Genomic DNA, 27,255 nt, shown 5'->3' with positions numbered 1-27,255 from the left:
CAACATTATACATAGTATCTAGTATTCTGGACTTCTGGAGTCCGCTTTATTAGATAGTGGACAGGTACTTTGCCTTTCCGAGAGACCACATTCGATTTCTCTCTATCTCTTTCCATTTATAATCTGTATAAATATTATAATAAAATTCTTTTTTTTTCTAGGGACGACTTCCGACTGTTCGGTTACTCCATAGACAGCTACTACGACATGATCGACAAAGAAAAAGTAAGCAGCCACGGATGAACCGTCAGACATTCGATTTGAACGCTTCAAGATAATGTATCATTAACGCAGCAAAGCATCGAAGGCTGATGAATGAACAATGAATTATTCATCAATGGCTGGAAAGACTGATCGTAACACACTAATGATTGATGGACATTCTATTGATCCACCGGCCGAGTGAAAACTTGCCCCTTGCGTCAATTTTCAAATTTGTTATCGCTGCAAATATATATTTTGTGATATGGCGTCTCGTAGTTCCGTTTCCGCACTATAGACAATAGTCATAGAGTAAGGATACCGTTTTTTTTATTAACTGTCAAGTTTTAAACTTGCTGTTCTATTTTCTGACACCATTACGTCAGTTGAACGTTGTGAAAATAAGATAAATGTTTCAGATAACATACTTGTATGGTTGAACGGTTTAAAGTATCAATTTGTACTGGTGTTCAGTTATGGCCCCTCATCAATCACCTTGTTAGTTTTAATGTAAGAGTTAAGATAAAGAAATTACAAACTGTTGAGCTAATCAAAATTATACGTAGTCTTAATAGCTGAATTTAGTTGTTATTGGAGCATAGGACAAGAAATGTAAATATTGTTTTAGTTTTATAATGCAAACAAAATTCCTTAGTGCTTCCATTATAGATTTATCGAATGTATGTACCTATATGAAGAAACGAAGTCACTAAGTAGGGTTTTATAGTTTTAGTATTGGCATTTAAGTTTGAAACCAGGCTTGCTTGTTGTAAAAAGTGGCAAAGAGCCAAGTTTGCCATATTGAAATATTAAAAACAGAATAATTGTTACCGTTGCATTTTATAACTACGATTTATTGAGAATGTGATAGTTTGAATCAAAGAGTTTTCAAAGATTTTTTTTTTGTTACATTTGAAAAAAATATAAAGCATTGTCAAGATTTTTAAATTATTATTTGTACCTATATTTATTTGAATGATTAATAATTATGACTTAAGTTTATAATCGTATTTAATATGCCATATCGTTTTAAGTGTAATTACCTAATTTATTTGTTGTTATCATTGAGCAATAACTTAGACAGTGTTATAAATATGAATAGTTTAACTACAGATAACAAATAAATATGTTATGTAGCTATAACGCCTTGACGTTGTCCAATTTTGTAGTAAATTAAGATTGAGAATGACCATAGCATGTGTTATTTGCGTCTCTAAAAAATATAACATTCCTTTTTCAAAATTACAAAATGTAACCATAGACAAGTAGACCACATTGTGTCTATGGTTTCTTTCACAGATTATGTAGATTTTTTGGACGTATAGTAGGCTAGTAAAGAGGATTTATTTAAATCTGTTAATAAGTACAAAATTTAATAATGATAGGTACTACATTTAGTTTCTAAGTACCGTGAACAGAAGTTTTGTTTTAGTAAAAAATACAGTTATTGTTATGTGTATAAAGAACATATTCTAAGTTCATTATTAATTTTTGACATACACAAACAATATTAAAAATTTTATAATAAATGGATTTAATAATGGTCACAGTCCTTATATTCTAGGTATTTATAATTAAATAGTTTGTACCTGGTTATGTAATGTAGTCGTGTTCATGGTTGGGACATCGTGACATCGAGAAGTTGCCTTTATCCTTAATATTTTATTCCAATTGTTCATAAATTATTAACGAAAATGTTAAACGTGGATCAAGGAGTCTGCCAAAATGCCAATGTTTAAAATAAAGTGTGAGGAATAAAAATAGATTTTTCTACGAAAAATTGGCACTAGACTCCTTTATGCACGAAAATATTTGTTATTTTTACCCTAATATCTCCATCCTTGTTGTTTTCCAAATATATAAAAAAGACAAAAAAATAAAATAAAGTAATTTAGATATAAATCTCGTAGTTAGAAGAACTAAATTCACTAGTCGTAGCTAACTTTAAGGGCAAGTTTGATAAACATCACTTAGTATATTTTTTGTCTAAGCTATCTTCCATCTCTGTCTTGCACTTATACCTTACAATTTATGTGAAAGAGACAAGAATACTTTGATCCATAACACGCGCTAAGCGACATCTATCTTACTCTAAAATTCAGCTTAAGATTTATTTAGCGCCACTTACGCCATCTATCTTAAATACCCACAAACTTAGTATTCCTATGAATAATTTGCTCCTAGTGAGGTTTAGTTAGTGATACAAATAGTTGATACGGAATGAAATTAGACCAAAAAGTTATGGCCTACGAAAGTAACTGTAATGGTGCTATAGTCCTATAGTTTTGATCTCATATCTGAATGTGAGACTCGAATGCATGCACAATCGTTGCTAATTACGTAATGCGTTATAGATTCCAACGGTAACTGAGTCGGTTGTGTTTATAATAATGTTGAAAGAATTATTATTAGTACTTAGACAACAAAAATAAAAATTGACTATTTAATATTATATGTTGTTTTATTTATTATATTCCCTATCGAGAACTCTACTAGATAAAAGGCTTAAAATAATTGAAAAGTAAGTTATATAGCATGAACCTAAAACTAAACTTATAGATGTGATGTTTTCATTATACCTTAAAATAATATCAAACACACGTAATACATACAACATTTCAAAATAAGTTTCAATTCACTGATATTTTTATGGCAAAAAATCTTTGAAGTCACAAACTAGATGGCAGCACTTATGCTCCTCACCATTAAAAGAGCAAGACAAACTCAGTTTCTCGTCAGCCAACGGTTCAGTGGCGCCTTTAATGATAATAAAATTAAAAGGAATAAAATATACAACTCATGTACTATATTTGTGTAATGTTAAATAATTATTTAAAAATAACAATACTGACTTAATTAACCGGTTTTAGTATTGGGGACTAGATGCACTGGAAATTGAGGTAGATATTCTCGTTTCACAGGCGATTTGGTTTTGTTCCTGAAACCAGAAAAATGTAAGTATTAAAGATAATAATTCTGTAGTTATCCAGGTTTGAATCTGATAAAAGTTTACCAAAATGATAATGTGAGATTAATAATGATTTCATATAAAAGAAAGAAAGAAAAGAAAAATCTGTTTATTACGCCACGACACACAAATGACTGAGAATACAGGTACACAATAATATTAAATGAGAGGTGAGTCGCAGAGCAAAACGCTGGTGTTCAGCTTAATGCCATGACCCGGGCACGAATGTGCTTGTCCATAATGCTGATTTGCAGTTCCAGCCATATAACATGTTCAATTTCTTGGAAGGATGAGCAAAGGTATTATAATTATGAATTACCTATTAAACATTACTGCAGAGAATTCCAAAAATCTTAATGACAATCTCAACCAAAATCTGCCCCTATGACTCAATGACCCTTAATCAAACAAAGTTATCCAACTTACTCAGGCTTCTTCTTTCTTTTGGGAGTATCCAATATATCAATAGGATCTGTAGTGATGATCACAGGTCTCACTGATCCAAAGAAGTCGGTGATAGGCACCTTATCAGGGTCCCGTTTGAACAAGTCACGTCTCACTCCAACAGTTGATAAACATGCGCTTTTTGGGCATACTGCTAGCTGAAATATAATAATTATTAATTTAATGGAATTCTGGTGAATTAACTACTCAAATTTAGCCTAAAAACACCCTATTGTTTTGCTGATTGATCAAACAGTCTGTATTGATTGTACAGTTAGCGTGGTGGCTGGGCAACCGGCTGCCACACAATATGTAGCGGGTTCGATTCCCGCACGAAGCAAGTCTTTGTGTGAGCCACAAATTGTAGTTTCGAGTCTGGGTGTTTGAACTTGTATGTTTGTAAACTTACACCTAACACAGGAGAAACTCCTCATGTGGGGAAATGATTTTTAAAAAGAAAATAAAAACAAGAAGATCTCTAATATTCCTTCAATATTATTCAGGTAGTGTAGGATACTTACAAATTCTGACATAGTCCTTTTGCTGTTAGGATGAACATTCTCCAAGAATTCCAGCACATAGTAAGTGTACCTATCAATGATGTACACACCAATAGCTGAATCCACATGGTGCTAAAATAAAAAGCAACAAATGGTTAGATTAGATTATCCATGGAAAAAATTGTCTTTGGTCAATTTAAAAATGGAAACTTACAGAAAGAGAATCTTCTCCCACTAAACTTGATGCAGTAGCTAATATGTTTGGAGAATAAAATTTCTCGTACATTGAAGAGGCTTGGCAAGTGTCGATAATGAAAAATATCTCATTGTATCTGAAAATTAAAATACAAACAGGCATTTATAGTCTAGTAAGCCAAGAAAATTCTTATTAGAAAGTATCAAGAGTACTGAAAATGCTTATTAGCCAGTAGATAGATAGTCATAGGCTTATGAGAGTATCAGTTGCCCAGCTACCATGCCAACTGTGCAGTCATTATATCAATTAATAAGTTAATCTTTAGTAATATTATAAAGCTGAAGAGTTTGTTTGTTTGAACGCACTAATCTCCGGTACTACTGGTCCGATTTGAATAATTCTTTTTGTGTTGGGTAGTGCATTTATCGAGGAAGGCTATAGGCTATAAAACATCACGCTATGACCAATAGGAGCCAGGCAGAGCGGGTGAAACCGCGCGGAAGTAGCTAGTGTTAAAATAATTATCACCTTCTCTTCTCCCACATTTGTTCTAAAGCATCAGCTAACTCCTGGCTGGTGATTTCTTCAGAATCTTGGAACTTGAGGAAACCATCACCTCCATGGCCTGTAAGGTAGATTAGGATGTTGCTCCCTTCATCAGTCAGCAGCCTTTTGGAGCGAGGAGTGTCAGGTGGCACTCTGCCGGTTAGTAGACGGACGAAATTCTCCACTGACACCTGATGAAAATATTTTTAATTGAAATTAATATTTAGTACCTACACTGTTCCTCATTTAGTACACTGGGTGTCATGTGTAAACAGGAACTTTTAAGCTCATAAATACATGCAAAACACAAGAGAAACCCCAGTGTTGTTTAAATGGAAAAAATACTTAGTACATAGCTGGTAATTATAGTGTCATAAAATTATAACATGGAAAAGAATTATATTATAAATTATATTAAAATTATAGTATAGAATGTAGATTATTAAAAAATAAACTAAGAAAACCATTAATCTTCTATATTAGTATATTACCAATAAGAATCTTATTGGTTTAGTAACCTGTTGTAACCAATGAACTAGATATTGAAGAGAAATTAAAAATGTATACCTAAACAATAAAAACAAGCTTAGTTCTAACCTCATATCCCCTGTAATCCACTTCAACATCATCTCCATACACATTGATTTGTTCATGAGCGTTATTGAATATTGTAGCCGGACGCGGATTCCGAGGATTACAAGCCATGTCGTCGGATATCATCAGGATTATCTGACTGTCCGGGATACCAAGCCGTTTCACACTGCGGTAAATGGACAATACATTCGCTACATGTCTGTAATTAAACCAAAACCGTGATGTGTCCACTAGTACAGCCCAGTTGTTCGAGTGATTCGACTTCTGGAACTCTTCAGGTATCTGTAATAACGATAACAATGATAAAAGTCGTGATGTTTCATTACAATTGAAACAATCGAATTGTTTTATGTAGGTGGCTGTTTTTACCTCAATACTGTACGTAAGCGATAAAACTGTCGCTATAGTAAACAGAACACAATATATTCTATTTATTAAATCCATTTTTAACTCATTAATTAAAGGTTTTAGTAAGAATTTTGTGTTCACATGAGTTCGGAATATTTTTATTTATCTAATGTCAAAGTTGACATATTACTCTAATGACATTTCTGTTGGAAACCATAGACACAATGAAAATTTTACCATAGACTGATCAAAATTAGACTGACATTTTAATTTGTGATTAAAAGCCTAGTAGCTGTAATCGATGGAACGACCATTAAAAAATAAAATGTCAAAATAGAAAATGGCTGTCAATTTAAAAGTCAAGTAAACAAGGTAAACACAAAGCTTTATTGAGCATTTAATTAAATTTAAATCATGAGCAGCCGCAATCCTAATACTTTAATGAGTGTGCCGGACGAGCAATTTGACTATTTGTTCAAAATAGTACTCATTGGTGATTGCGGAACCGGAAAAACATGCATTGTGCAACGGCTGAAATCTGGTAACTTCATAGAAAGGCACGGAAATACAATAGGCGTAGACTTTTCAATGAAAACATTGATAGTGGATGGGAAGAAAGTCAAGGTTAGTCTATATATATAATCTAATAACATAAGTGCGTCGCAAAATAGTGCATGGGAGATTGAACGTATTGTTTTTTAGCTTCAGATATGGGACACTGCGGGGCAGGAGCGCTTCCGAACTATCACACAGAGCTACTACCGCTCTGCAAACGGTGTAATAATTGGTAGGTATGCGACGTCCGCCCACACGATATCATATTTCCTGGTTAAAACACTGACTAGGCAGTATGTACAATGACTCACGCAAGTAACATGGGCGCATCTGCATAGATAATAATATAGACTGGTGTGTCTAATTCCGTACGCAGTTATTAAATAATCAATATTTTCATGGTAACTTTGTATTACTCATGTGTAATTGCAACTCTTTGAGCATGAAGTGATAACATTTTATCACTTAAAAATTAAGCTTTGACCTCCATTTAATTTTCGCCCTTGGTGTTTAAGATAATATCCCTCAGGAATATATTACTTTTGATTTAAAAACTAAATAAATGTTGTAAAATATTACTACTGAATTTTTTAAAGATCTTTTCGAAATCTGATGATTTATTTCATAGTCTAAATCCAACATAAGAACATACCAGCATTATAATATATTTTTTATTATTATATTGCCTAATTTAGTACTTGAGATAAATACAATCACAATAGGTGTGTATAATGTATTGTTATCTATTGCAGCTGTAAACATTTTTATTTATATCTAATCAACAGAATAAAACCTTTTTTCTGAGTCATTAAACAGCCAAGTCATTATTTCGTTTTAAACCGAACATATTTTTTTTCCTTATAGTTATTAGGTAGTTATTTGACCATTATTGGATGTTAATATCACAATTTCATTTGTATTCACAGTTTTATTATTGAATTCCAAATAAATAAAAGCATATTTATATATTGTTATACCGAAATATTTAGGTATTTAATCTTGAATGTACACAATACAATAGGGGTACATAGACAAACTTAATGCCATATGGCATTCTCTACCAGACAACCTTAGGCTTCAAAGAACAAGTATGCAAAAATAAGGTAACTACAGGGAATTAAAAAAAACATTAAAGAGAGAAATTTATAAAGACAAAGACTGGTACAATATTATCAAGATTTATGGATGCATTATAATAATTTTTTATCCACTTTCCAGTATATGACATCACAAAAAGATCAACATTTTTGTCTCTACAAAAATGGATTGAAGAAGTGAGAAGGTATACATCATCCAATGTGATAGTTTCACTGATCGGTAACAAGTGTGACTTGACTGATCAGCGGGAAGTTGAACCGGATGAGCCTCAGTCATTTTGCCGTTACGTACCGGAGATTATGTTTGTGATGGAGACCTCTGCAAAGGACAACACTAATGTTGAAGACACATTCCGCAGTTTGGCTACAGAATTAAAGGTAACATATTTTTAATACAACACCCGAAAAACACGAAATCTTCATTGTTCCTACTTTTTGTGTCTTTTGATAGTCCCAATGAAATACCTTGTAACACTAAATTAATAATAGAATAAATGTACACAAAAATAATTATTCAAATCGGGCCAGTAGTTCCGGAGATTAGCACATTCAACCAACAAACAAACAAACTTCAGCTTTATAGATTAGTGTAGATTAGATTAAGTAATAGAATACTAAAATAGGACATTAGCATAATATAACTGTAATCTTCAATCAGTTATTTCAGTCATGGATGGCTAGCCCAGTACTTAGGAAACACCTTCATGTCTCAATGTAGTTTCATGCTTTTTGTTACTGAAACTAGGTACTATTGTTGTATGTCATGCTTGACTTACAGCCTACATTGTAGCTGAGGAGTTAAAGGAAATGCATTTTAAATTACTTACTAAGCAATCATGTTTACTTAATGTTACATTTTGATTATATTCCCTGAGTTACCTACGTTGAATGAAATCGAAACGAGAGCGTGTTCGGCCCTCTGATTGGTTAGTTCATTCGAGCCGGCCAATCAGAGCGCCGAATGCGCTCGCGCTTAGGGTCTGAATATGTCAGCCAAAGTTGGTGGTTTGCAACGCGTTTGTACCTACCTATAGCTTTAGTGTTGCAAGTGTTCTTAGGCTAGAGTATCTTCCGGAGCTGCGGACTACCTAGCGGGTTTACCAGGTCTTCGGCTCGAAAAGCAGCTGTAGAAACGGGATGGTTTTTAGTCAAGAGTCTGACACTCCCTCTCGCCTCGCCCAAGGCGGGAGAAGTCATAGTATGATTTTCCCCCTTAAAAAAGGCTACGGTATTTCTTCTTATGAGCTTTGTTGCTATGATATATTTTTCGATAGTCAATTTATTAATTTCATGGTAATGATACCCAGTAACTGTTGCATATATCGAACACAAATACATAGTTACATATATTGAGACTACTATCTGCATGATCCGTGCATCGAACTTGCGTCCTTGCTCATAGCTTTATTATCTCTCTCATGTCTCGTCACTCGAGTGAGGCGTGTAGTTACTTAATTAATGGATTTAATAGCTGTCACTAACAATGTATGCTCCCTACGGACTGAAGTGACTTGTCACACGATGTGGCATCATACTTACAAGGTTGAACGACACGCATAATTGTAATCTTTCTATATAAGTGTATTATGTATATAAAAATTAATTGCTGTTCGTTAGTCTCGATTGGTGAAATTTTGGTCTCGAAGTATTTGTGGAAGTCCAGGGAAGACTTTATAAAATGTGTTTGAGGCGGTACGAAGTTTGTCGGGCCATCTAGTATGTAATAATAAAAATATTTTTAAGACAATACCTTTTTATAGAATAATAAAGATTACCACATTGGTTGTGTGTAGGGCCTTATGTCACATAGTCTATAGTGATCTATAGTGGGGCTTCTTTAAATTTCTTAGTAGCTATTAGCACAGGGTCTGGAATCGACCGACCGATTATATAACTGATGAAAAGTAGGGTGTTGTCTAGATATGCACGCGCCTTACCTAGTCTCTCTACTCTCGGGGTAGACTGGTGTGTGTGACTTAATTATGTCACTCACTCTCGTGTTGTCTTTCATTGTTCCTACAAACGGATGTTGAATCCCTTGTTGCTACATGCTAGCGGCCGTTTCCGGGGGCCCACTATTGAGTTTGCGAGTCACCCCCTGCCTGTTTATCCGTATTTTTCAATATTGGTCAGGGGCAGGGGCCATAGTCCCCATAGTTAACCGGTTAACTATTCCACAGCCACCCACACCCATATCCCTATCATTTCCTTTTACCATATCTCGCAATAGTCCTGCATCAACCGGGGATTGTCCTTTGGTGTACTTCCATAGTGCATACAGGGATAATCGCCGGCTGATGTCCCATTACATTTAGATCAAAATTGTTCAACGGGCCTCTGCGAGTTGGCTTCGGCCCCTCGTACGCCTTCCAAAGGTCCGGGACCCTGTGGTCCCGAGATTATGTAAAGAACAAACATAATAATTAATTGAAAAAAAAAACATAAAAGTATTCACGGTGCAAAAAGGCCAGTACTCAGCTTAAATGCCGTGAACCGAGCGAAAAATATATGAAAGCCTTCTATCTATACTAATATTACTAATATTTTTTTTATTTTTTGTATTATAAAGCTGAAGAGTTTGTTTGTTTGAACGCGCTAATCTCCGTAATTACTGGTCCGATTTGAATAATGATTTTTGTGTTGAATAGTGCATTTATCGAGGAAGGCTATAGGCTATAAAACATCACGCTATGACCAATAGGAGCCAAGCAGAGCGGGTGAAACCGCGCGGAAGTAGCTAGTCACTAAATATACCTGGATATCTCTATATAGGATAGGTGCATACATTATTATGTTAGATGAAAAAGAGCTGTTTGGCTACTAAATAAAATTCTCAGTAATAGCATTAAAACTGGAGTTAACCATAAGAGTCATTTTAGGTAGTTATGGTATGTATTGGCCTAAGTCAAATTGTTGATGTTGTTGGTCCCTCTCCTTAAAAGGCCGGTAGCAAATTTATAACTTCTCTAGTATGGGCATTACCGATAGGTGATAGATCCGTCTGCTCATTTATCGCCTTAGGGTAAAAAAAACAAAACATAATGTCACTTGTAATTATATATTTTTTTCTTTTTATAAAACTTGCCTCACATTAGGTTTTCTCCTGTATTGTGGGTGCGTTTATAAACATACAAGTTCACATACACAAGAAACTCAGATCCGAAACAATAATTTGTGGATCACACCACACAAAGATTTGTCCACTACACTACACTTAGCACGGTAGCTGGTTGCCCAGTCATCGCACCAACTGTGCTATCATCGTCCAATTCAATGTATGTGTGTAACCTTCAATGCATCACTGTATTAAACGCTCACAATTATATTTCCAGAGACAACACGATAACAGCGAGGGTCCACCAGCGGACTCCGACGCAGTGGTCCTTGGCGAGAGTCACTCGGTAACGCGGTGTCAACCCTGCCGGTCGTCCTAGGTCTATAGCAAGCTACGAGTAGTAACCCTAGACCAAATGTTCATGGCCCTTGCATGGTGCGTGAGATGTGAGGTGACTATGTATTAGGAGGTGGTTATGCGAAAATGTTCCTTATTGAGTGTTGCTTTAGTTGTTTATTGTTCATCAGAAATATTTTGAGATCGTTATCTTAAAGTTAAATGTGCAAGGGATCATGTTCATTCATGGTATCTCGTAACTACAATATAGAAAGAAGCCATGTGTCATTACTTGGCCTACCATAAATACTTTTTTCAAATAAACTCATAGATCTGCCTCGCACAGAAAAACTAGAATGAGCTGTCTTGGCGGTATTTCCGAACTGATTCGACCTTCAAACTTTAAGAAAAGAGTATACAACGCACCTGTGACTCCTCCGGTGTTGCGGGTGTCAATGGGTGGCGTTGATCGCTTACCATCAGGTGACCCGTACGCTTCTTCATTTGCCCCCTAAAATAAAGATCCGTTATAAGCGCTTCTATCACCATGTGTGGGAACATCTTTGCATAACTACCTATTCGTTCATTTTATTTTTGCCATGTAACTCACTACGCTTCTAACTAGAAGTTCTTGTCACAAACATAGGATTTTATGTTTTTTTTTCTTTATTATCGTGCTACATTTACCAGTGATATAAAAACTATCGGTATATTATAATTTTATACAAAACCTTTACTGCTGTAGGCTATAGATTTCGTCCCCTAAACATTATGCTATACTACAACAGCTATTACTAAGTAACCTGTATAAATCGACACCCGCTAAGTATAAGTATGTATCTGCCAGATACACGAAATGGTTTTTATTGCATTTTTAGCTTCAACGTACCTGTATCTATCCAATAAAAAAATATCAAAAAAATTGTAACAGCCGAACATGGTTTTTTTTCAGACGCATAAGTATTTATCTGAATTAGCTAGGAAATAAATACAACGTACAAATATGTAAGTTCCAGTTAAATAGTAGTACGCGGGGGGATCGAGTCGCGGGTTGCAGGCATCTGCCGCTCGCTCAGTTCTTCGCGGTAACAGCGAGCGGCACGCGCGAGCGGTGCGTTATATTTTATTAATATAGTGAACGCTATAAATTCTTAGTATCTTTAAAGCAAAATGCAATTAAAAGGCGACAGAATCTCACCATGTCACCACCAAATGAGATTTATTCGTCACCTAGACAAGGTAAGTCCTAATGATAATTATTATGGAATTTTAGCAATTCCCGGTGCATAAGTGTGTATCTACGTAGTTACACATTTATACACTGGATTCAATTTTAATTGTAAAATGTATCTAGGCACTTAACTACTTATTCCATGGATATCGCGTAAAATATTCGATAAATATTCCGTTGAAAAAGTGTGGATGTGGCAGTTAGAGTATTTTGATACATTCTAAGACCGGAGTAAAATTATCTATGTGTTATAAAACAAAACCATAAACCTTTACAAACAAAATTTTCTTGTAAACATAAACTGTACTTAATTTTAAACTCAGTTACCAAATTTCAAACCATAAATCCTTAAAATGACAAAGATATGACAATTTATAATTTTTGCAATCTTAAATTCGCTCTCCTGTAAAATTTAACTTTTTCAGTTACTTACTTATACTTAGGACGTGTCGAAATATGCTGTCAAATAATACAGCAGTGAATTTACTCAAGACATTGAATAATGAACTCTATTCGTATGTAAATTAGCATGTTTTTACAATGTCACATATTGAATAAGACCAAATATGGCTAGCCAGTAATCCTATTGTGTAAATCTGCAAAATTAGGTACCTATTATGAGGCATTTTGCAGATTTAACAAATGATAAAAAAATCGTATGACTGATTTTCGCAATCCATCAGAATCTCTGGCCGTACAATTCAGTACCTAGTCTTACTGAAAATAAAATGCAATATTCAATGACGTCATTGTAAAATCTGCTCAGCTGATGTTGACCTTGAATCGTAAGGGATTACTATAATCCTTATTACTGTTTATAACCAAATCACCATGAGTCAATCCTAATATGGATTAACAAATTTAATACATTTAATCCATTTTTGCCTACGCAGGGGTCTTGTTTCTGTAATCGTGTAAAACACTATTGGAATTTTCGATTCGAAATTCTCATTATGTGATAAGCACAGAGTCTAGCAATGTAAACTGACTCTTAACATAATTGGCAAAAATATGACATTTAAAATTTACGTTGAAGGGCTAACGCACGAATACTGAAACGCTCCTCAATTTTAAGTTGTACTTAAATATCGTTCCATCTTTGTCTTTTACAAAGAATTTATAGTGACAGAACTATTCTTGAGAGCGTCTTAAAATTGAGTGACGTTTGAGTATTTGCCCAGCCTTATTGTCATCAACCACTCCTAAACCACTACACTCTTAACTAAGAGATATTTAGTGTCGGGGAGAGAAGGACCATGTAAACTAACCCCTTACTTGCGTTGTCACTTACACATAGGTTGGCGAGAACTAAAATGTGGGTTCCTTTTTTTGAGGGAATAAAATCATCCAATGACTTCTCCCGCCTGGGGCGAGGCGAGAGGGAGTATCAAACTCTTACTGACTAAAAACCACCTCGTTCCTACTCCTGCTTTACGAGCCGAAGCCCTGGTAACCCGCTAGGCAGTACACAGCTCCCTTAATTTAAAAAGAGGTTAAGTGACAATAGCTATAAAGGTCATATTTTATTGTTGATGCTGATCGCTTATCATCAGGTGATCCGTCTATTTATTTTGCCTCCTATTCCACAAAAAATGTGTTAAAGTTTAGTAGGTATAGTAAACTATGCTCATTAAATGTTCCCCTCAATTTTTGCAACATATCTAATAATAATTTGCTGTTATTTATATCGATATGTAGAATAGATAACTCATTCACCTCACTACTTAATGGCCTAGTAATATTTTCAAGGTAAACTAGCTCTTATTTAGTGTGACGTAATGTTCAAAACTCATTGTTTTCTTGTATCTCATAAACCAGGCATCTTATTGAAAGATCTTTATTTTTAGTTTTTCTAAAGAGATTAGTAACTTACGAAATTGTTTCGTATTATATTCTTATACAGAGTGTTTGAGTAAACGAGAGATCATTTTGAAGGATTTTTACTTTTAGTATTTGATTTTTAATCCCAAATAAGGGATGTTTTTATTTTGTATCTTTTTTTCGACTCTTTTTTTGTAAGCTTTTTACAAAATTTTGTATTCTGATATATTTTTATATGTGTAAGTATATTTTTTGTTTCTAGTGTATATTAGAAATTGGTTTGATTACATCTCTCATTTAACCGAACACTGAATACATAACGATTTTATGTACATTGTAATTATGTATTCGGTTTTAGATAATGTAAATGTGGCTTTAAGTTGTAATTTAAGGTTAAAAATTAATGATATCATTGGTTTCCTTTTAGTGCTATGAAATTTATTAATAATCAGTTTCGAAGTTGTAAATAATTAATTGTAGATAATTATTGTAATAATCAAACCACCTGCTCGAGACTGATTTGAGCCATAACCTAAGTATTGAATGTTATACCAAGACCATAGTCTCTATAAATCGTTAATATTTTATTAAAATGTCCAATGACCAATAGAAATGGCGTAAAAATCTGTTGCTTTCTTTAAGAAAGTCAAAATATTCGTTAATTTTTAAATTTGGAATATTGTAGTGATATTTTTATTCATCTACTGACATTTCTTGTGTATCTGTGTATAATGGAATTGTAGATTTGACGTCCAATTAAGTTAGAAACATACTGTTCACGCGCTCATTAATTTAATTGGTCAATATTATATTTCAGCCATTAACATTTTAACAAAGTGACCAATCAACGTGTTCGTTTCAAGTATGTTTCTGGCTTTATGCAATTTAATAATACTTATACAGATTGTTTTAAAAATGTGTTCGAATTTGAAACTTGTGCTTGTTGGTTTAAGGTAAGCGTCCACAGGTCCGCATAGTATGCATCACAAGCAACGTGCGCATTCCGTATGACGTCATCGGTACGCATAGCATGTAGGCATTGCTGATGATGCGGTCCGTACGATGCGGATCAGTGGACGCAGTTGTATGAGTTTCTATACACGACAAACTAAAATCCGTTGCGTGCGATGCGTACAGTACGATGCAGGCGCTTACATTTAAGGCGCATTTTTAAACAACGCTGTATTTATAAATGTATCTATCTATCTATAAATATAACTTAATAACATATAATAATGTAGTTGACATTTCTGTTAATCTCATATTAATTGGAGTATAACTTAAACGAGAGAATAATATTATTATCCATTGGTTAGAATTGAAAATATCCTCGCCACCTTAATTATTGTGGTTTATTATTATAAGTTAGGTAGAAAAATTTATATTTTCGTCAAATTATTAGTCGTGTCATAAGAATCTCTAATTTAATTTTGTATAACGTATTATTTTATAAAAACAATTATTATTAAATTAAAAATAAAATAACATGGAACTAAAAAGGTGTAAAAGTAAAACGACAGATTATACTAAAAAATAAAATAATTTTATTTGTAAACTTATCTCAGTGCTATAATAATAATAATTATCTCAATCATATTTTGATTTTGACATACACAATGTTCGATATTGAAATAAATTGTTATAATTTTAATACATCTGTTAAAAAAAGTTAACTGTGTGGTTTTTCGTGTCGCTGATGATGATGTCTAGTTGTTTGGTGACGTGGATGCCTGAGATCCAGCCGAACTTGCCGGCTTGGCTGCCGAGACCCCCGAAGACCCTGATCACCTGTCCATTGGGTTTGAAAACCTGTACCCTGCAGTTGCCAGAGTCCCCAACGAGGATATATCCCATAGGGTCTACAGTTAGGACTTCAGGATGTCTGAACTGTCCTTTCCTTTGTCCCATAGACCCAAATTCTATTATCTTGCCCTTATCCTGTTTGTTGTATACCTTGATCCTTCCATTGCCGCTGTCTAATATGATAACACGGTCGTTGGTTACCGCGACGCTGGTAGGCGCGTTTAGTTCTGTGCACGATAGCTCCTTGCTTTCCCAAACTGATGAAGAGTAGTGAACTTGCTGTTTCGTCGCTACGCCCATCTGGTCGATGAATTTTCCATCGGGGTGGAGGATCTGAAGTTAGAGAAATATTGGATAAACAATAAAATAAATATGCCAATTTGGCAATTTCGTTTTTCAAAGAGATCAGTCGATCAATATAATAATACTTTTTCGTTACTGTGAGACTCAATGACTGAAACGAACAGTAACCATAGTACGAGTTTGCTTTACGTTGAACTAAAACTGATTGGTTGGGTTATTCGAGCCGGCCAATCAGAGCGCCGAACACATTTTCGTTTCGTTTTCGTTCAACGTAAAGCAAATTCGTACTAAAAGTACAGATAAGGGTCGAAACTACGTACATGGGCTATATTGTCAAATTGAAACAAGCTTCGAAGTGAGCTCGACCGCGGTCCGCCATGTCATTGGTTATGAGAATTATCTCGTCCAATGACGAGCGAGAATGCATTCGCGCGAATTGACAATTACAAAATAGTCTAGCTAATGTCGAGTAAAACTGAAGTTTGGCAAAATTTTGAGGAGTGTAAGAAGATTATTTTATGAGTAAAACCTAGTAAGATATTATAGGGTATAAAGTCCATAAAAGGTGTGAGGTAAGTACAATGAACTTTGTTGTTTTGAATCAAGACAGGTGCAAGCTGACATACTAACTTAGGATTAAAATGGATTATGGATACGAAATTGTTTTTTAAACAATTGACTCGATAACTAATCTATATTACTGGGTAAGTTATCGTGTATACAACCGACAACCGTTGTATCTGAAAAGTGTTCAAGGGTAGAATTTTGTATTTGAAACTGAAGATAGTTACGAAGCCAGATACTATCATAGTTAAACGTTATTTCTTTTTATTTGAACACAATGACCACAGCGGAATTGCAGGTGGAAAGCTAGTGTTGATATGAATTTTTATTTCGTTTCCAAATCGGTCAAATGGGTTTTTCGCAAATTAACTGATAAGGAATGTTTTAGTAGGTACATACGTAGGTGCCTTGTTTAATGTAGACACGTACCAATCAGGTATTAGATAAACATTACAAAGTGTGTGTGTATGTATATCAAAATTTCAAGGACAAGGGTATTCTACTTATATTATTATAAATGCGGATTTTTTTGAGGATGCATACATGTATGTCGTATGTTTGTTACACTTTCACTACAAACTACTGGATGGATTTGGATATAAGTTGGTACAGACATTTTAGTGTAACACATGAAGAATCTAGACACTAATATAATAGTTCCTTCGGTTTGTGTGGGACTGCACACGAGGTGTATAAAGGTTGGCAGATAACTTGGCAAGATTTTGTTATAATTTTTTTCAAGAAAATTACTTTATTAACTAAAAATACGCGGACGCGGACGTTCAATAGTCAGCGCAACGTCGCCGCGTCTGCGCACGATGCTTGTGAGGATCAATCCCTGTGCGATTGGCGGAACTTTCTTATTATTTAAAAAAAAAATGCCAAGTTACGTGCCGAAGACTATACTCTTAGATTTGTTGTTCTCTTTCCATACAGATTAAGATCGGTTACCAATTTAACAATATCTATCTTTAAGGAGAACAAAGAACATAAGTAAATTGACCTGCACTCTATCGTTGCCGGTGTCCACCACATAGATGTGTTGGTTCGCATTGTCCGTAGCAATGCCCTCTGGTGACCGGAACATGCCCAACTTGCTGCCCTTCTGCCCAATGCTGCGGAGGTATCCACCTTCTTTCGAGAACACGTGGACGCAGTGCTTCCATTTGTCTGAAAGGTAGAAGAGGATGTTTAAATAAAGTTGATCATGATTCAAGTTCATTATTATGAGCTCTAAAAATGAACAAAAATCGGGACTTCGGTCCTTTTAATTAGAATTTGGTGTGTTTTTGTGCTTACTTGTGTAATTATTTGACGAGGAACTCGACTAGTTTCAAGCTGTGTTAGTAGCAGCGCGATAGTCGCCGCGTCGTGTGTCGCGGAATGCTGCTCATGAATAAAGGCTCTAGCATGGCTTGAAACTAGTCGAGTTCCTCTTCAAATAATCAGAAAAACGTAATAATTAATTCAGTATGTCTCACGAAAGTTATGATATAAACTTGATCTATCACACATTTTTTCTTTTACACTTAATACCACGTTATTCTCCTTTCTCCACAAAAAATCGCCGCACCTAGACCCGAAACAAGAACTTGTCGGTAAGTCAAAATCATCCTAAACCAATATTTTGTTCGGAAAAGTCTTCCATTTGGTACGATAAGACAGTATGTACTTATGTTGTTACTCAGTCGCTGCGCAAATTGCATGGAGTTTATTCGCTGTCGGTAGACGGAAACACAACACAATTCGATATGAGTACTGATTGCACAAATCTGAAGATTTATCACGTTTATCCCACATTCTAGGGCAAAGGAGAGCTCGACTCCGTTCTTGCGGTAAGTACCTACTTACTAGACTTTATACTCCATCTAGTAGGTACCTACAAAGCTTTTTATGTCCTTAGCTACTACTTAATAGTCATATCTTGGGTCAAAATCAAATTCACGTTTCTGTCATTACGTGGCTGAGTCAAAGGTGAGTGAACGGATATATATTCCTACATAGGTGAGTACTCGGACCTCTGCAGTGACTACCGCATAGTTGAATAGAAGCCTTATTAACCAATAACCTAAGTATGTAGTTGATTAGGTAGGTTTAGAAGAAATTAAGTGTGGGAGAGCCATGCTTCGGCCTCACAGAAAACCGACATGAAACAACGTTTGTGTAAGTGAGGTAACTGGATCCCCAATCCTCCCAATCCACGATTCCCCAACAACCCTTTAAAACACCTAACCCTCAAAAGGTCGGCGACGCACTTGTAACGCTTCTGATGTTTCGGGTGTCAAAAAAACGTCATCAATTGTTAAGGAAGAGGTACCAAGCCAGATACCAAGGTACTTCCCCACCTTGTTGTCTATAGGAATGTATCTCTAGTCTACCTATAGGTACATATAAATCAGTAAACAGCACTCGTGCGGTTTTTGATCAATAAAACTACCAATTTACTTTACTTATCGATGACCATATCATTGATTAAATTTTCGAAAGGCACCGACAATGACGAAAGACTAGGTATCTACTATTATCTACAATGACTTTATTATGCGATGAAGGTCCTTCCTCAAATGCTTCGTGCAATCATGTTTGGCATTGCATTACTTATATTATATCATATAGGTACAACCAGGGACAGTCCACGGCCTAAACCAAGGTTTTATTGACTGTAGAAGAGTCATAAGGGAGTTTGCTTTAATCTCCTTAGGAGATGGCCTGGAGATAGCAGATTAAAAGCCTACAACTTTTTTTAGGACGTTGCCCCATATATTTTTTCTCTTGTGTCATGAGTGCGTTTACAAACATAGAATTTCAAATACACATCACACCCCAACCCGTAAAAATAATTTCGGAGTCACACAAAGAGTTGCTCCGTGCGGGAATCGAAACTGTTACACGTTGTACGGCAGCCAGTTGCCCAGCCAATCGTGCAGTGGCAGTTTACCAGAGAATGCTTTTACCCAGTCTCTGTTAAATGTATAGTTTGTGTAATCCTTTAGTACCTAACTAGTAGTCTCATGGTCAGTGTGTTATCATAGGGGCAGATTTTATGGGTATAGTAACAAAAATCTTACTATAACATAAACCATATTTTTGCTAACACCAATGAAGTTTAGTTTGAGCCTCTCACCTGTAACATAGATCTCTCCAAGACTCTTCATGAACGCTATCTGTACTGGGCACAACATTTCTTCGGAAGACAGCCTGGTGATGATCTTGGCTTGTGACCGTTCCATCACCAGCACACTATGGCAGTCCATGCCACACACGTACAGGTGATTGCTCCATGGACTCACTCCAATGCCGCATGGACGGGCCGATTTGCGCCATTGGAAGTGAGGGATGAAGTTTCGGGATCTAGAGGGTAAGGAAAGTGGATTAATAAATTGGTTATTAATGATGTCTTTGTAAGATGACACAAGGAAATAGTTAACTAATATTTATTACGTCGATACATTATATATTCTCAAAAATTTTGTCAAAGTTAAAAGCAGCTATAATCTAATACCTGACTAAAGATTCATTCGCGAGGAGTCTCATGGGCGCGATTTCTAGAGCAAGCATAATTGGGATTTTGGTTTTCTAAAATTGTCAGTAATCCAGGCTGGCAATAGACACACTTGGGAGTATCGGTCTTGTAATCTTATTGAAAAAATATCTAACATAAACGATTGTATCTGCACATCCAATAATTCTCACTGAATTTATGAATAGGTAACAAGAGCATAAATAAATCAATAATTAAGTCCATAGTGAATTTTGTCGGAATTTTTGTTTAATTAATTTTCATAAATAAAAACTGCGGCTGAGCGAGTCGGAGCCCGAAACATTCCTCGTCGCACGCGAATGTGCTATGAATGCATGCACATATTTACGTATTAGGAGATTTACAACGGCAGCGGTAAGTGTTTGATATTTAGTTTTACTATAGTCTTGTACAATGCCAGACGTTTATTTACAAACGCCCAAATAAGTAACTGAAATTTTAAGTTTTACATGAGTATCGCGGCATTTCTATCGTCTAAGTTGGGGGACCTTCATCATCAGCCTACGTTCACCGGGCTGATACGAGTGTAGGTCTCTTTTTTCTTCCATACTTTTCGGTTTTGTGCAACCTTGGATTCTTTTTTTTTTAATCATAAAATCTTTTATTTGTTTTATAAAAATTAATACATACATAAACCCACCAAACTGTTAAGACAGTTTGATGGCGGGACAATGTTAATATACCTATTGTTAGCGGGTTCTGACAATGTTAGATACCATTAACACAACGCATTTTTTTATTGAATGGTGTTTATGTATTCGAGCAAAAAATGTACATAAACGTAGACTTTATTGACATCGTAAACTTGATATATTATTGCTATCTATCATTCTTGATTCTCGATTGAATACTAGAAATAAGTAGTCACTTGTTAACGCGTGCTCTATCGTCATGTTATTGTCAATGAATTGATTTTATTATTATTTAAGTACTATATGCTGAGTTTTATAATTAGATTCTATAAATAAGTATGATACAATGGATTAACTACCGATTTGTAAGACTTTAATCCAATGCTTTGGATTAATATTTATTATCGTCAGTGGTGGTCATTTCTTTACGATAACCCAATTACCTACTAAGAAGTATTTTTTGCTGAGTGGAAAATACCTCAATTTTCCTTATTTTCAATGATTTGTAATTATTTTCAAGTTATAATTAGAGGTCATTGACCTCTTAACGGAACGAAGTTATCCGTAGTATTTATAGATACTTATTTGTGTGAAACTATTCGTGAATGGGTATTCATACATAACTTCACACAGACCATTTTTAACTGTAGATATTTTTTTTACAAAAATAATACTTTACACCTACCGATATAAATATTAGATACATATTATATGTACTTATAGGTTACCAAATAATGTAGCTCTATCTACGATTCTCTTAATACCTATGTATTTTACTAACTAAGACCACCCATTAGAAAGGTACTTCGGTGTCCCAAAGGTGACTGCTACTGTTTTATTCAAATGAGGGACAGTCGATGGACATGAAACATTCAAGTTGACACATGCACTACGACTATCAAACAGCTGTGAATTCATTAAGGTTCCCATTCATGAAAGTAAGGCATTAATTCTTAACTCCTTAGCAATAAGTGCAAAGGAAACAAAGCTCTTTAAAACGTATGAAGAGGTCACATTACTTAAAAAAGACAATAACGTTCAAAAATTGCCAATAAAATATCAAAAAACTATAAGTTAATTATTTTAAAGAAAAAGTCATAATGTTAATCATCCACGACAGAGAGGGTTAGTGAATAGTTGAATCTAAACATAAATAGATCATTGTTTAATATGTGCTATTAATAAATAAGTATCTATCTGATAGCGACAACGTTTTAAATGGCTGGATCTTATACGCTCGAAGCGCCATCTTGGGAGCGCGAAAACGGCTGGTCTCGCTATCCGTTTTGAATAATTCGAGTATTTTGTAATAGGACTTTTATATTTACAATTCGAAACTCGAAGAGTGCAAATAAAACCAAAAATAACTTTCACGGTAAGACTTACGATTGGATTTCCGTTCATCCATAAATGATAATAAATAAATAACCTTTTTCGAAACTTCAGAACCGCGTACCTATAGGTACCTATCCATTACACACCTACAGAACAACCCAATAATAAAGAAAAAAAAAAGTTGAACCTATCACTTACCTGTAATGCATAATGAGACTTTCCTCGCTCTCCAAAGGGTTATTTTGCTTTGGCCCATCAACAACAGGGTCTTCAGACTCCGAATCCAAAGGAGTGCCCGAGTCCTTCTCCAGAGAAAAGTTCTCTTTGTCAAAGACGACCCGTTCTGTGTCCCACTTGGAAACCTCTGATAGCAAGGTTACTGCATTCTGGTGTAGATTTATGAAGGTTTTTACCTGTGAATAAAAAATATAGCTAAAATATCCATATGTCTAAAAACTGCGGTCAAAATTTCGGTGATTTACTTAACTTCACCATGTAGAACATATTCGTTCAGAAGTGAACGTATCTCGGTAAATGATGTCAATTAATTTTCAGTTTTTAGTAACAACGGTATTGCATTAGTGTTGGGTTACTGGGGCTTAGCGGGTCACCAGAGCTCCGGCTCGAAGAGTAGGAGTAGAAACGGGGTGGTTTTTAGTCAGTAAGAGTCTGACACTCCTTCTCGACTCGCCCAAGGAGAGAGAAGTCATTGGATGATCACCCCTCAAAAGAGTTGGTCAAAACCTTCAATACTAACACTTTTTTACTTTCGATTAATTACTCAAGAAGCATTTCAGATCACGGCTAATGTGCCTAAAATAGATAAAATATTTGAAATGCATCATTTATCTTTGTCGATAATTAGCTATCAGGACTGACCATCTGCCATCATTGACGACAAACCGAGGCTAGATATAAATAAAAAACCGTGATACTCGTACAACTAAAGCGGTTACACCAAAACTAGTAATTACAATCTAGGTCACTTTAAAATATCTACGTCACAAAAACACGCCAAATGAGCACTAAATTAATGTTTGATCAGAGATAAAGTAAATTAGTCGTTAGTGATTTTGACACAATTATTTATGTGCAAAATAATTTCTGTTTTGAATCCATTAATCTACAAGTGTCAATGGTTTTCGAGAGGTGTGTTTGTTTAAACAAATTAAGAAAGAAAGAAAAGGATGACTGAAATTAAATTAATTTCGTGTTTGATCCTAAAAAAACCCTAGACAAGGAAATAATGCCCCGTAGCTGTGGACTGCCTAGCGGGTTACCGTGGCTTCGGCTCGAAAAGCAGGAGTAGGAACAAGGTGATTTTTAGTCAGTAAGAGTCTGATACTCCCTCTCGCCGCGCTCAGGATGAAAGAAGTAATTGGATGATTTTACCCCCTCAAAAAGAAATGCAAGGGAATAAAAGAACACTATAAAAGAAAATCAATGTATTCGATGGACAATGACATTCTATAAATTATGTCAAAACTTAGATCACGTCTAGTTCATTGCCTTTTCTATTTAATTGGTCACTAGCGTTTATATGTCATTCATTTACGGGATTTCTATCTACAGGGGTTAGACTTTAAATAATTACCTACAGTTTTAGTAAATCTGAAATCACTTGCAGTCAATAATCCACTTTCAGCATGTATGGTGATTATTAGTGATTAATACTCATTATCCGTATAAGAAAATACCTTTACCCGATATTAACAGTCATACTTTACGGACTAGTCATAACTTTAATTTAACTTAGGTAAACCCTATGGATTAATCTTGATTCATTAATGATGACTATGATTTGACGATGACGATGATTAGCATCAATCACACTAATCTAGTAAGAACTTAATCCAGTCCAGATTCTAGAAGTTCATGCCTATATAACCTCTGCCTTTTTTGACCCCAAGGTGGGAAACTCCTCATGAAGGCCCCTCACCTGGGAGGACGAAAGGGACTGTCAGACTCTTACTGACTAGAACCCAGGGTGCGAGAAACGCAATTCTTCCGCAGCCCCGAAAACATGGGGTAAGATGCACAGAGTGTGTTAAAAAACGATCTCTTCCGTACTACGATTTGGAGGTGTGTGTGAACAAACGCGCGCCACCGTAGACATAACTTCTGCCTATTACAATTTCCCAATCATAGGGCTAATAATAAAACGTACCTACCTATAATAGTTTTCGTAAAGTACAGATAATTAATTTTTTATCACGATTTTTTTTCGCTGTACATTATAATCACAGAAATGAAGTCATTCGCCGTGATTTAATTAGGAAGATAAGCTAGTACAATTTAAAGGAAACTCAATAATTGTAATAACGTTATTTTCTACATTTGATTGATCATTTACTGGAATATGAGGAGAGTATCTAAAATTACGATACGTAAAAATATTGCTACAATCTGGGATTTTCCGTAGACGTGCATTTAGATAGGTAAAGAGACACAGTTTTACTGCCACACACTTAGACAAGGGGCAACAAATTGTGCCGTTGCTTAGGTATTCCTATAGCTTTACTTTAAAATACACTTACCCGATCGTTATCATCGTCAGAAATACAGGAGTCCATAGCTCTATTTGCCACAGACTTCGCCTCCTGCAACGAAGTCTGCAGAGCCAATGCTGACATTTCAGAAGACTTCTGCATACTAGCTGCTTCCTTCAACATTTTATCTTTCTCTTCGAATATTGCTGCTATTTTCTCGTCTGCAGCTATCGTTATTTGTTCGGCTATTCGATCACAGCGGTCCTGGAGTATAAAACTTGATGATTAAGGATACTTCATATTTGTCAGTAACTTTTGTACTACCGACACTTGTAACGTCTCTGGTGTTTCGGGTGTCCATGGACGGCGGTGATTGCTTACCATCAGGTGATTCGTCTGCTCGTATGTATGTCTGTGCTAACAAGGTGGACACGATAGACGACCTGATAAAGGGCAGGGCAATGAGTGCGGCCTATGTTCGCCATTGGATGATGCATGTGGCTAATATCATTATGTGATAACTGTATGTATTATGACTGGCTTAGGCTGACTAGACTTAGGTTAAGCTTGAATACTATCTACTCATGTTCTTGCTATCTATACTTTTTTCCTAATATTGGTGGTTTTTCAACAATATCTTCTAGATTCGTATTGATGTGTCATTTGATATTTGTTTTGTCACCATTAGGACTTTCTTCTGCGTGTTAATAAGCATACAATTTTACATACACATCACCAGATTCGGAACAACAATTTGTGGATCACACAAAGAATTGTTCTGTCTGGTTCTTCTACTCGCATCATGTTGCACAGGTGTCATCGCACCAAACGTGCAGTCAAAGTCAAAGCCTTTCCTAATAATGCCATAAACCGATTTATACGATAATTTACTAACAATGACTTCAGCCAATGCCAACTTTAATATCGAAAGATAGCCAATACTTGGAAAAACTATTCAATTATGAATAACATGCAAACAATAATGGGCATTGCTCGATAAAATTCCCTTATCAACATAATTAAAGTAGATTACTCAATTTATATTTGTATGTGTTTGTTGGTCACAACTACATACAAATATTTGTACTTGTGTTATCCTCGTTTCGCAAAATCTTGACAAAGGATGTTTGTCCGACGAAACATTCGAGTCACGTACCTTATAATGTTCAATTTTGTGCTCAAGATGACTGGCGGCCGTGTCCAGTTGTTTCACAATAGATTTTAGTTGGATCCGCATATCTTCCAAATGCTGTGACCAACATATGCGGCAGAATTTCTAAAAAGACATGTACCTCAGTAAATAGTAAGAAAATAAAAAAAAAATGTATAAGAAACAAACATGTTTCCCCTTACCAGTTTGCAGTGATCGCATTGTGTGATATCGAAGTTTTCGCATATGCTTTTGCAATGGGCACATCTCGTCCCAGGATTGAAGAACTCATTGTTCTGTGTGTTATTTGTAGCTGATGGTGGAGGAGTTTCCAAAGTCTTTGGTAACCCATTGGTGTTAATGCCTACCAGCTGTAGCAACGAATCTATGTACAGATTGGACGGAAGGTTCTCTATAAACTTTGGTCCAAGTACTTGGACTCTCGTCCGACACAATGGGCACTCAAATATGACTAAATCTGTAAACAAACATAATAACTCCCTGTCACATGTATCATGGTGGTCATTGGCAATATGGTAAGCAATTACTGTAATTAGTTACAAACCAGCGATGTAGACAGACAGGCAGGCCGTGCAGAAAGTGTGTTGACACGGTAACATCTTTGGATTGTGCAGTACTTCGAGGCACAGAGCGCATTGTATCAACTCTGAGATACCGCCCGCAGATAACCTGTTTGTGATGATTGGATTGCATTATTTCGCACGATAAACATGGATTCAAGGGTAAATGAAACGATTGAACTTATTATTTTTATGGACCCGTCTTCGGCTTTCGAGAGTTAATAAGATAATTTACAGTGGAACTGTTGTTTTCAGAATTTTGTCGGTCAGGTTATTGCATCAGATCTAGTGTTCAGTACAACCTTTCAAATATTAAATGGACACTCGTGTGGAAGTCTAATCTAGCTACCTACTTATCTAGCACACGCCAACGGCATTCTTAGCTAAACAGTCGACTAGAACAAGACGTAATAAGATCGATCAATGTAATTAATGTCTACGATATAAGTAGTACTCACTTTCTAGGCTTTAGCTCGAAATTAACTTTCCTCGGTGAGGATGGTGTATTTGTCCTGAACTGTGGAGGACTGTCCTGGGGCTGTGAGCCTGTGGGCGTCATGGGCGTCAATAGAGTCTTCAGCCCACTCTCCTTAGTACTTTGCCAACGCTTTAAAGTAAAAAACGGTGGCCTTTTTACCTTCTCAGCCATTTTAATCACTTCACACTCCAAAATTCAATTATAGACTGAATACCCCGGCAGTTCTATCGACCATTATCAGATAACACATAATTATATGACAATCTTATTTATTAAAGATTTGAATTTGATTAAAACATCGATTCGCAAGATAAGATTACGTTAGGTATTTTCAAAAAACTTATTTATGTATTTCGCTTATCGCTTTGAATAAAAACAGCGCTGTCCTGCATAAATGTTGGCGTGAAATCGAAACCAGTGGGACGTACCTACGTAGGTATACAAGGCTTTACTTCGTTTTGTCTCGTAATAAAACGGAACATAAATA

The 27,255-nt window shown here is 35.5% G+C and overlaps 4 protein-coding genes across 6 annotated transcripts in view; 2 read left to right on the top strand and 2 right to left on the bottom strand.

Annotated features, from left to right (window-relative positions):
* Positions 1-2,653, top strand: part of LOC118266339 (carbohydrate sulfotransferase 11) — a 63,963-nt gene extending 61,310 nt beyond the window's left edge. For all 3 annotated transcript variants that reach the window (XM_035579750.2, XM_035579749.2, XM_035579751.2), the window contains one exon: positions 162-2,653. In XM_035579750.2, coding sequence (XP_035435643.1) covers positions 162-243 — 82 coding nt within the window. In that variant the 3' untranslated portion in view covers positions 244-2,653. The remainder of the gene's footprint in view (positions 1-161) is intronic.
* Positions 2,654-3,001: 348 nt separating this feature from the next.
* Positions 3,002-5,995, bottom strand: LOC118266341 (putative GPI-anchor transamidase). Its single transcript, XM_035579752.2, has 7 exons — positions 5,819-5,995; positions 5,453-5,731; positions 4,838-5,046; positions 4,328-4,445; positions 4,135-4,245; positions 3,596-3,771; positions 3,002-3,139 (listed from the first exon to the last, which is right to left on the bottom strand). The coding sequence occupies exons 1-7, from the start codon at positions 5,891-5,893 to the stop codon at positions 3,058-3,060; spliced, it is 1,050 nt and encodes a 349-aa protein (XP_035435645.2). The 5' UTR covers positions 5,894-5,995; the 3' UTR covers positions 3,002-3,057.
* A 98-nt stretch (positions 5,996-6,093) lies between these two features.
* On the top strand, positions 6,094-12,079 carry LOC118266342 (ras-related protein Rab-43). The gene is made up of 4 exons (XM_035579753.2): positions 6,094-6,421; positions 6,500-6,584; positions 7,571-7,827; positions 10,782-12,079. The coding sequence occupies exons 1-4, from the start codon at positions 6,212-6,214 to the stop codon at positions 10,881-10,883; spliced, it is 654 nt and encodes a 217-aa protein (XP_035435646.1). The 5' UTR covers positions 6,094-6,211; the 3' UTR covers positions 10,884-12,079.
* Positions 12,080-15,417: 3,338 nt separating this feature from the next.
* On the bottom strand, positions 15,418-26,995 carry LOC118266338 (tripartite motif-containing protein 2). The gene is made up of 9 exons (XM_035579748.2): positions 26,749-26,995; positions 26,275-26,399; positions 25,913-26,187; positions 25,716-25,835; positions 24,608-24,823; positions 22,269-22,483; positions 19,687-19,913; positions 17,566-17,732; positions 15,418-16,028 (listed from the first exon to the last, which is right to left on the bottom strand). Exons 1-9 carry the CDS (start codon positions 26,937-26,939, stop codon positions 15,552-15,554), a joined length of 2,013 nt encoding a protein of 670 aa, XP_035435641.2. The 5' UTR covers positions 26,940-26,995; the 3' UTR covers positions 15,418-15,551.
* Between the last annotated feature and the right edge of the window lie 260 nt (positions 26,996-27,255).

Source organism: Spodoptera frugiperda, chromosome 7, assembly GCF_023101765.2.
Source record: "Spodoptera frugiperda isolate SF20-4 chromosome 7, AGI-APGP_CSIRO_Sfru_2.0, whole genome shotgun sequence".
NCBI lineage: Eukaryota > Metazoa > Arthropoda > Insecta > Lepidoptera > Noctuidae > Spodoptera > Spodoptera frugiperda.
Note: the sequence above shows the minus strand (reverse complement) of the source record. Positions and strands in the feature narration are given on the sequence as shown.

What these genes read in the sequence shown, in the direction of transcription:
- LOC118266338 (XM_035579748.2), bottom strand. Translation starts at nt 26,939, where the DNA reads ATGGCTGAGAAGGTAAAAAGGCCACCGTTTTTTACTTTAAAGCGTTGG. An exon ending in TTCGAGCTAAAGCCTAGAAA is followed by an intron (nt 26,400 to 26,748) that starts GTGAGTACTACT and finishes CATCACAAACAG; the next exon opens with GTTATCTGCGGGCGGTATCT. An exon ending in CCGGCAACGATAGAGTGCAG is followed by an intron (nt 16,029 to 17,565) that starts GTCAATTTACTT and finishes CTCTAACTTCAG; the next exon opens with ATCCTCCACCCCGATGGAAA.
- LOC118266341 (XM_035579752.2), bottom strand. Translation starts at nt 5,893, where the DNA reads ATGGATTTAATAAATAGAATATATTGTGTTCTGTTTACTATAGCGACA. An exon ending in AAAGGACTATGTCAGAATTT is followed by an intron (nt 3,772 to 4,134) that starts GTAAGTATCCTA and finishes ATTATATTTCAG; the next exon opens with CTAGCAGTATGCCCAAAAAG. An exon ending in AAAAGAAAGAAGAAGCCTGA is followed by an intron (nt 3,140 to 3,595) that starts GTAAGTTGGATA and finishes TTCTGGTTTCAG; the next exon opens with GAACAAAACCAAATCGCCTG.
- LOC118266342 (XM_035579753.2), top strand. Translation starts at nt 6,212, where the DNA reads ATGAGCAGCCGCAATCCTAATACTTTAATGAGTGTGCCGGACGAGCAA. An exon ending in TGGATGGGAAGAAAGTCAAG is followed by an intron (nt 6,422 to 6,499) that starts GTTAGTCTATAT and finishes ATTGTTTTTTAG; the next exon opens with CTTCAGATATGGGACACTGC. An exon ending in GTTTGGCTACAGAATTAAAG is followed by an intron (nt 7,828 to 10,781) that starts GTAACATATTTT and finishes TTATATTTCCAG; the next exon opens with AGACAACACGATAACAGCGA.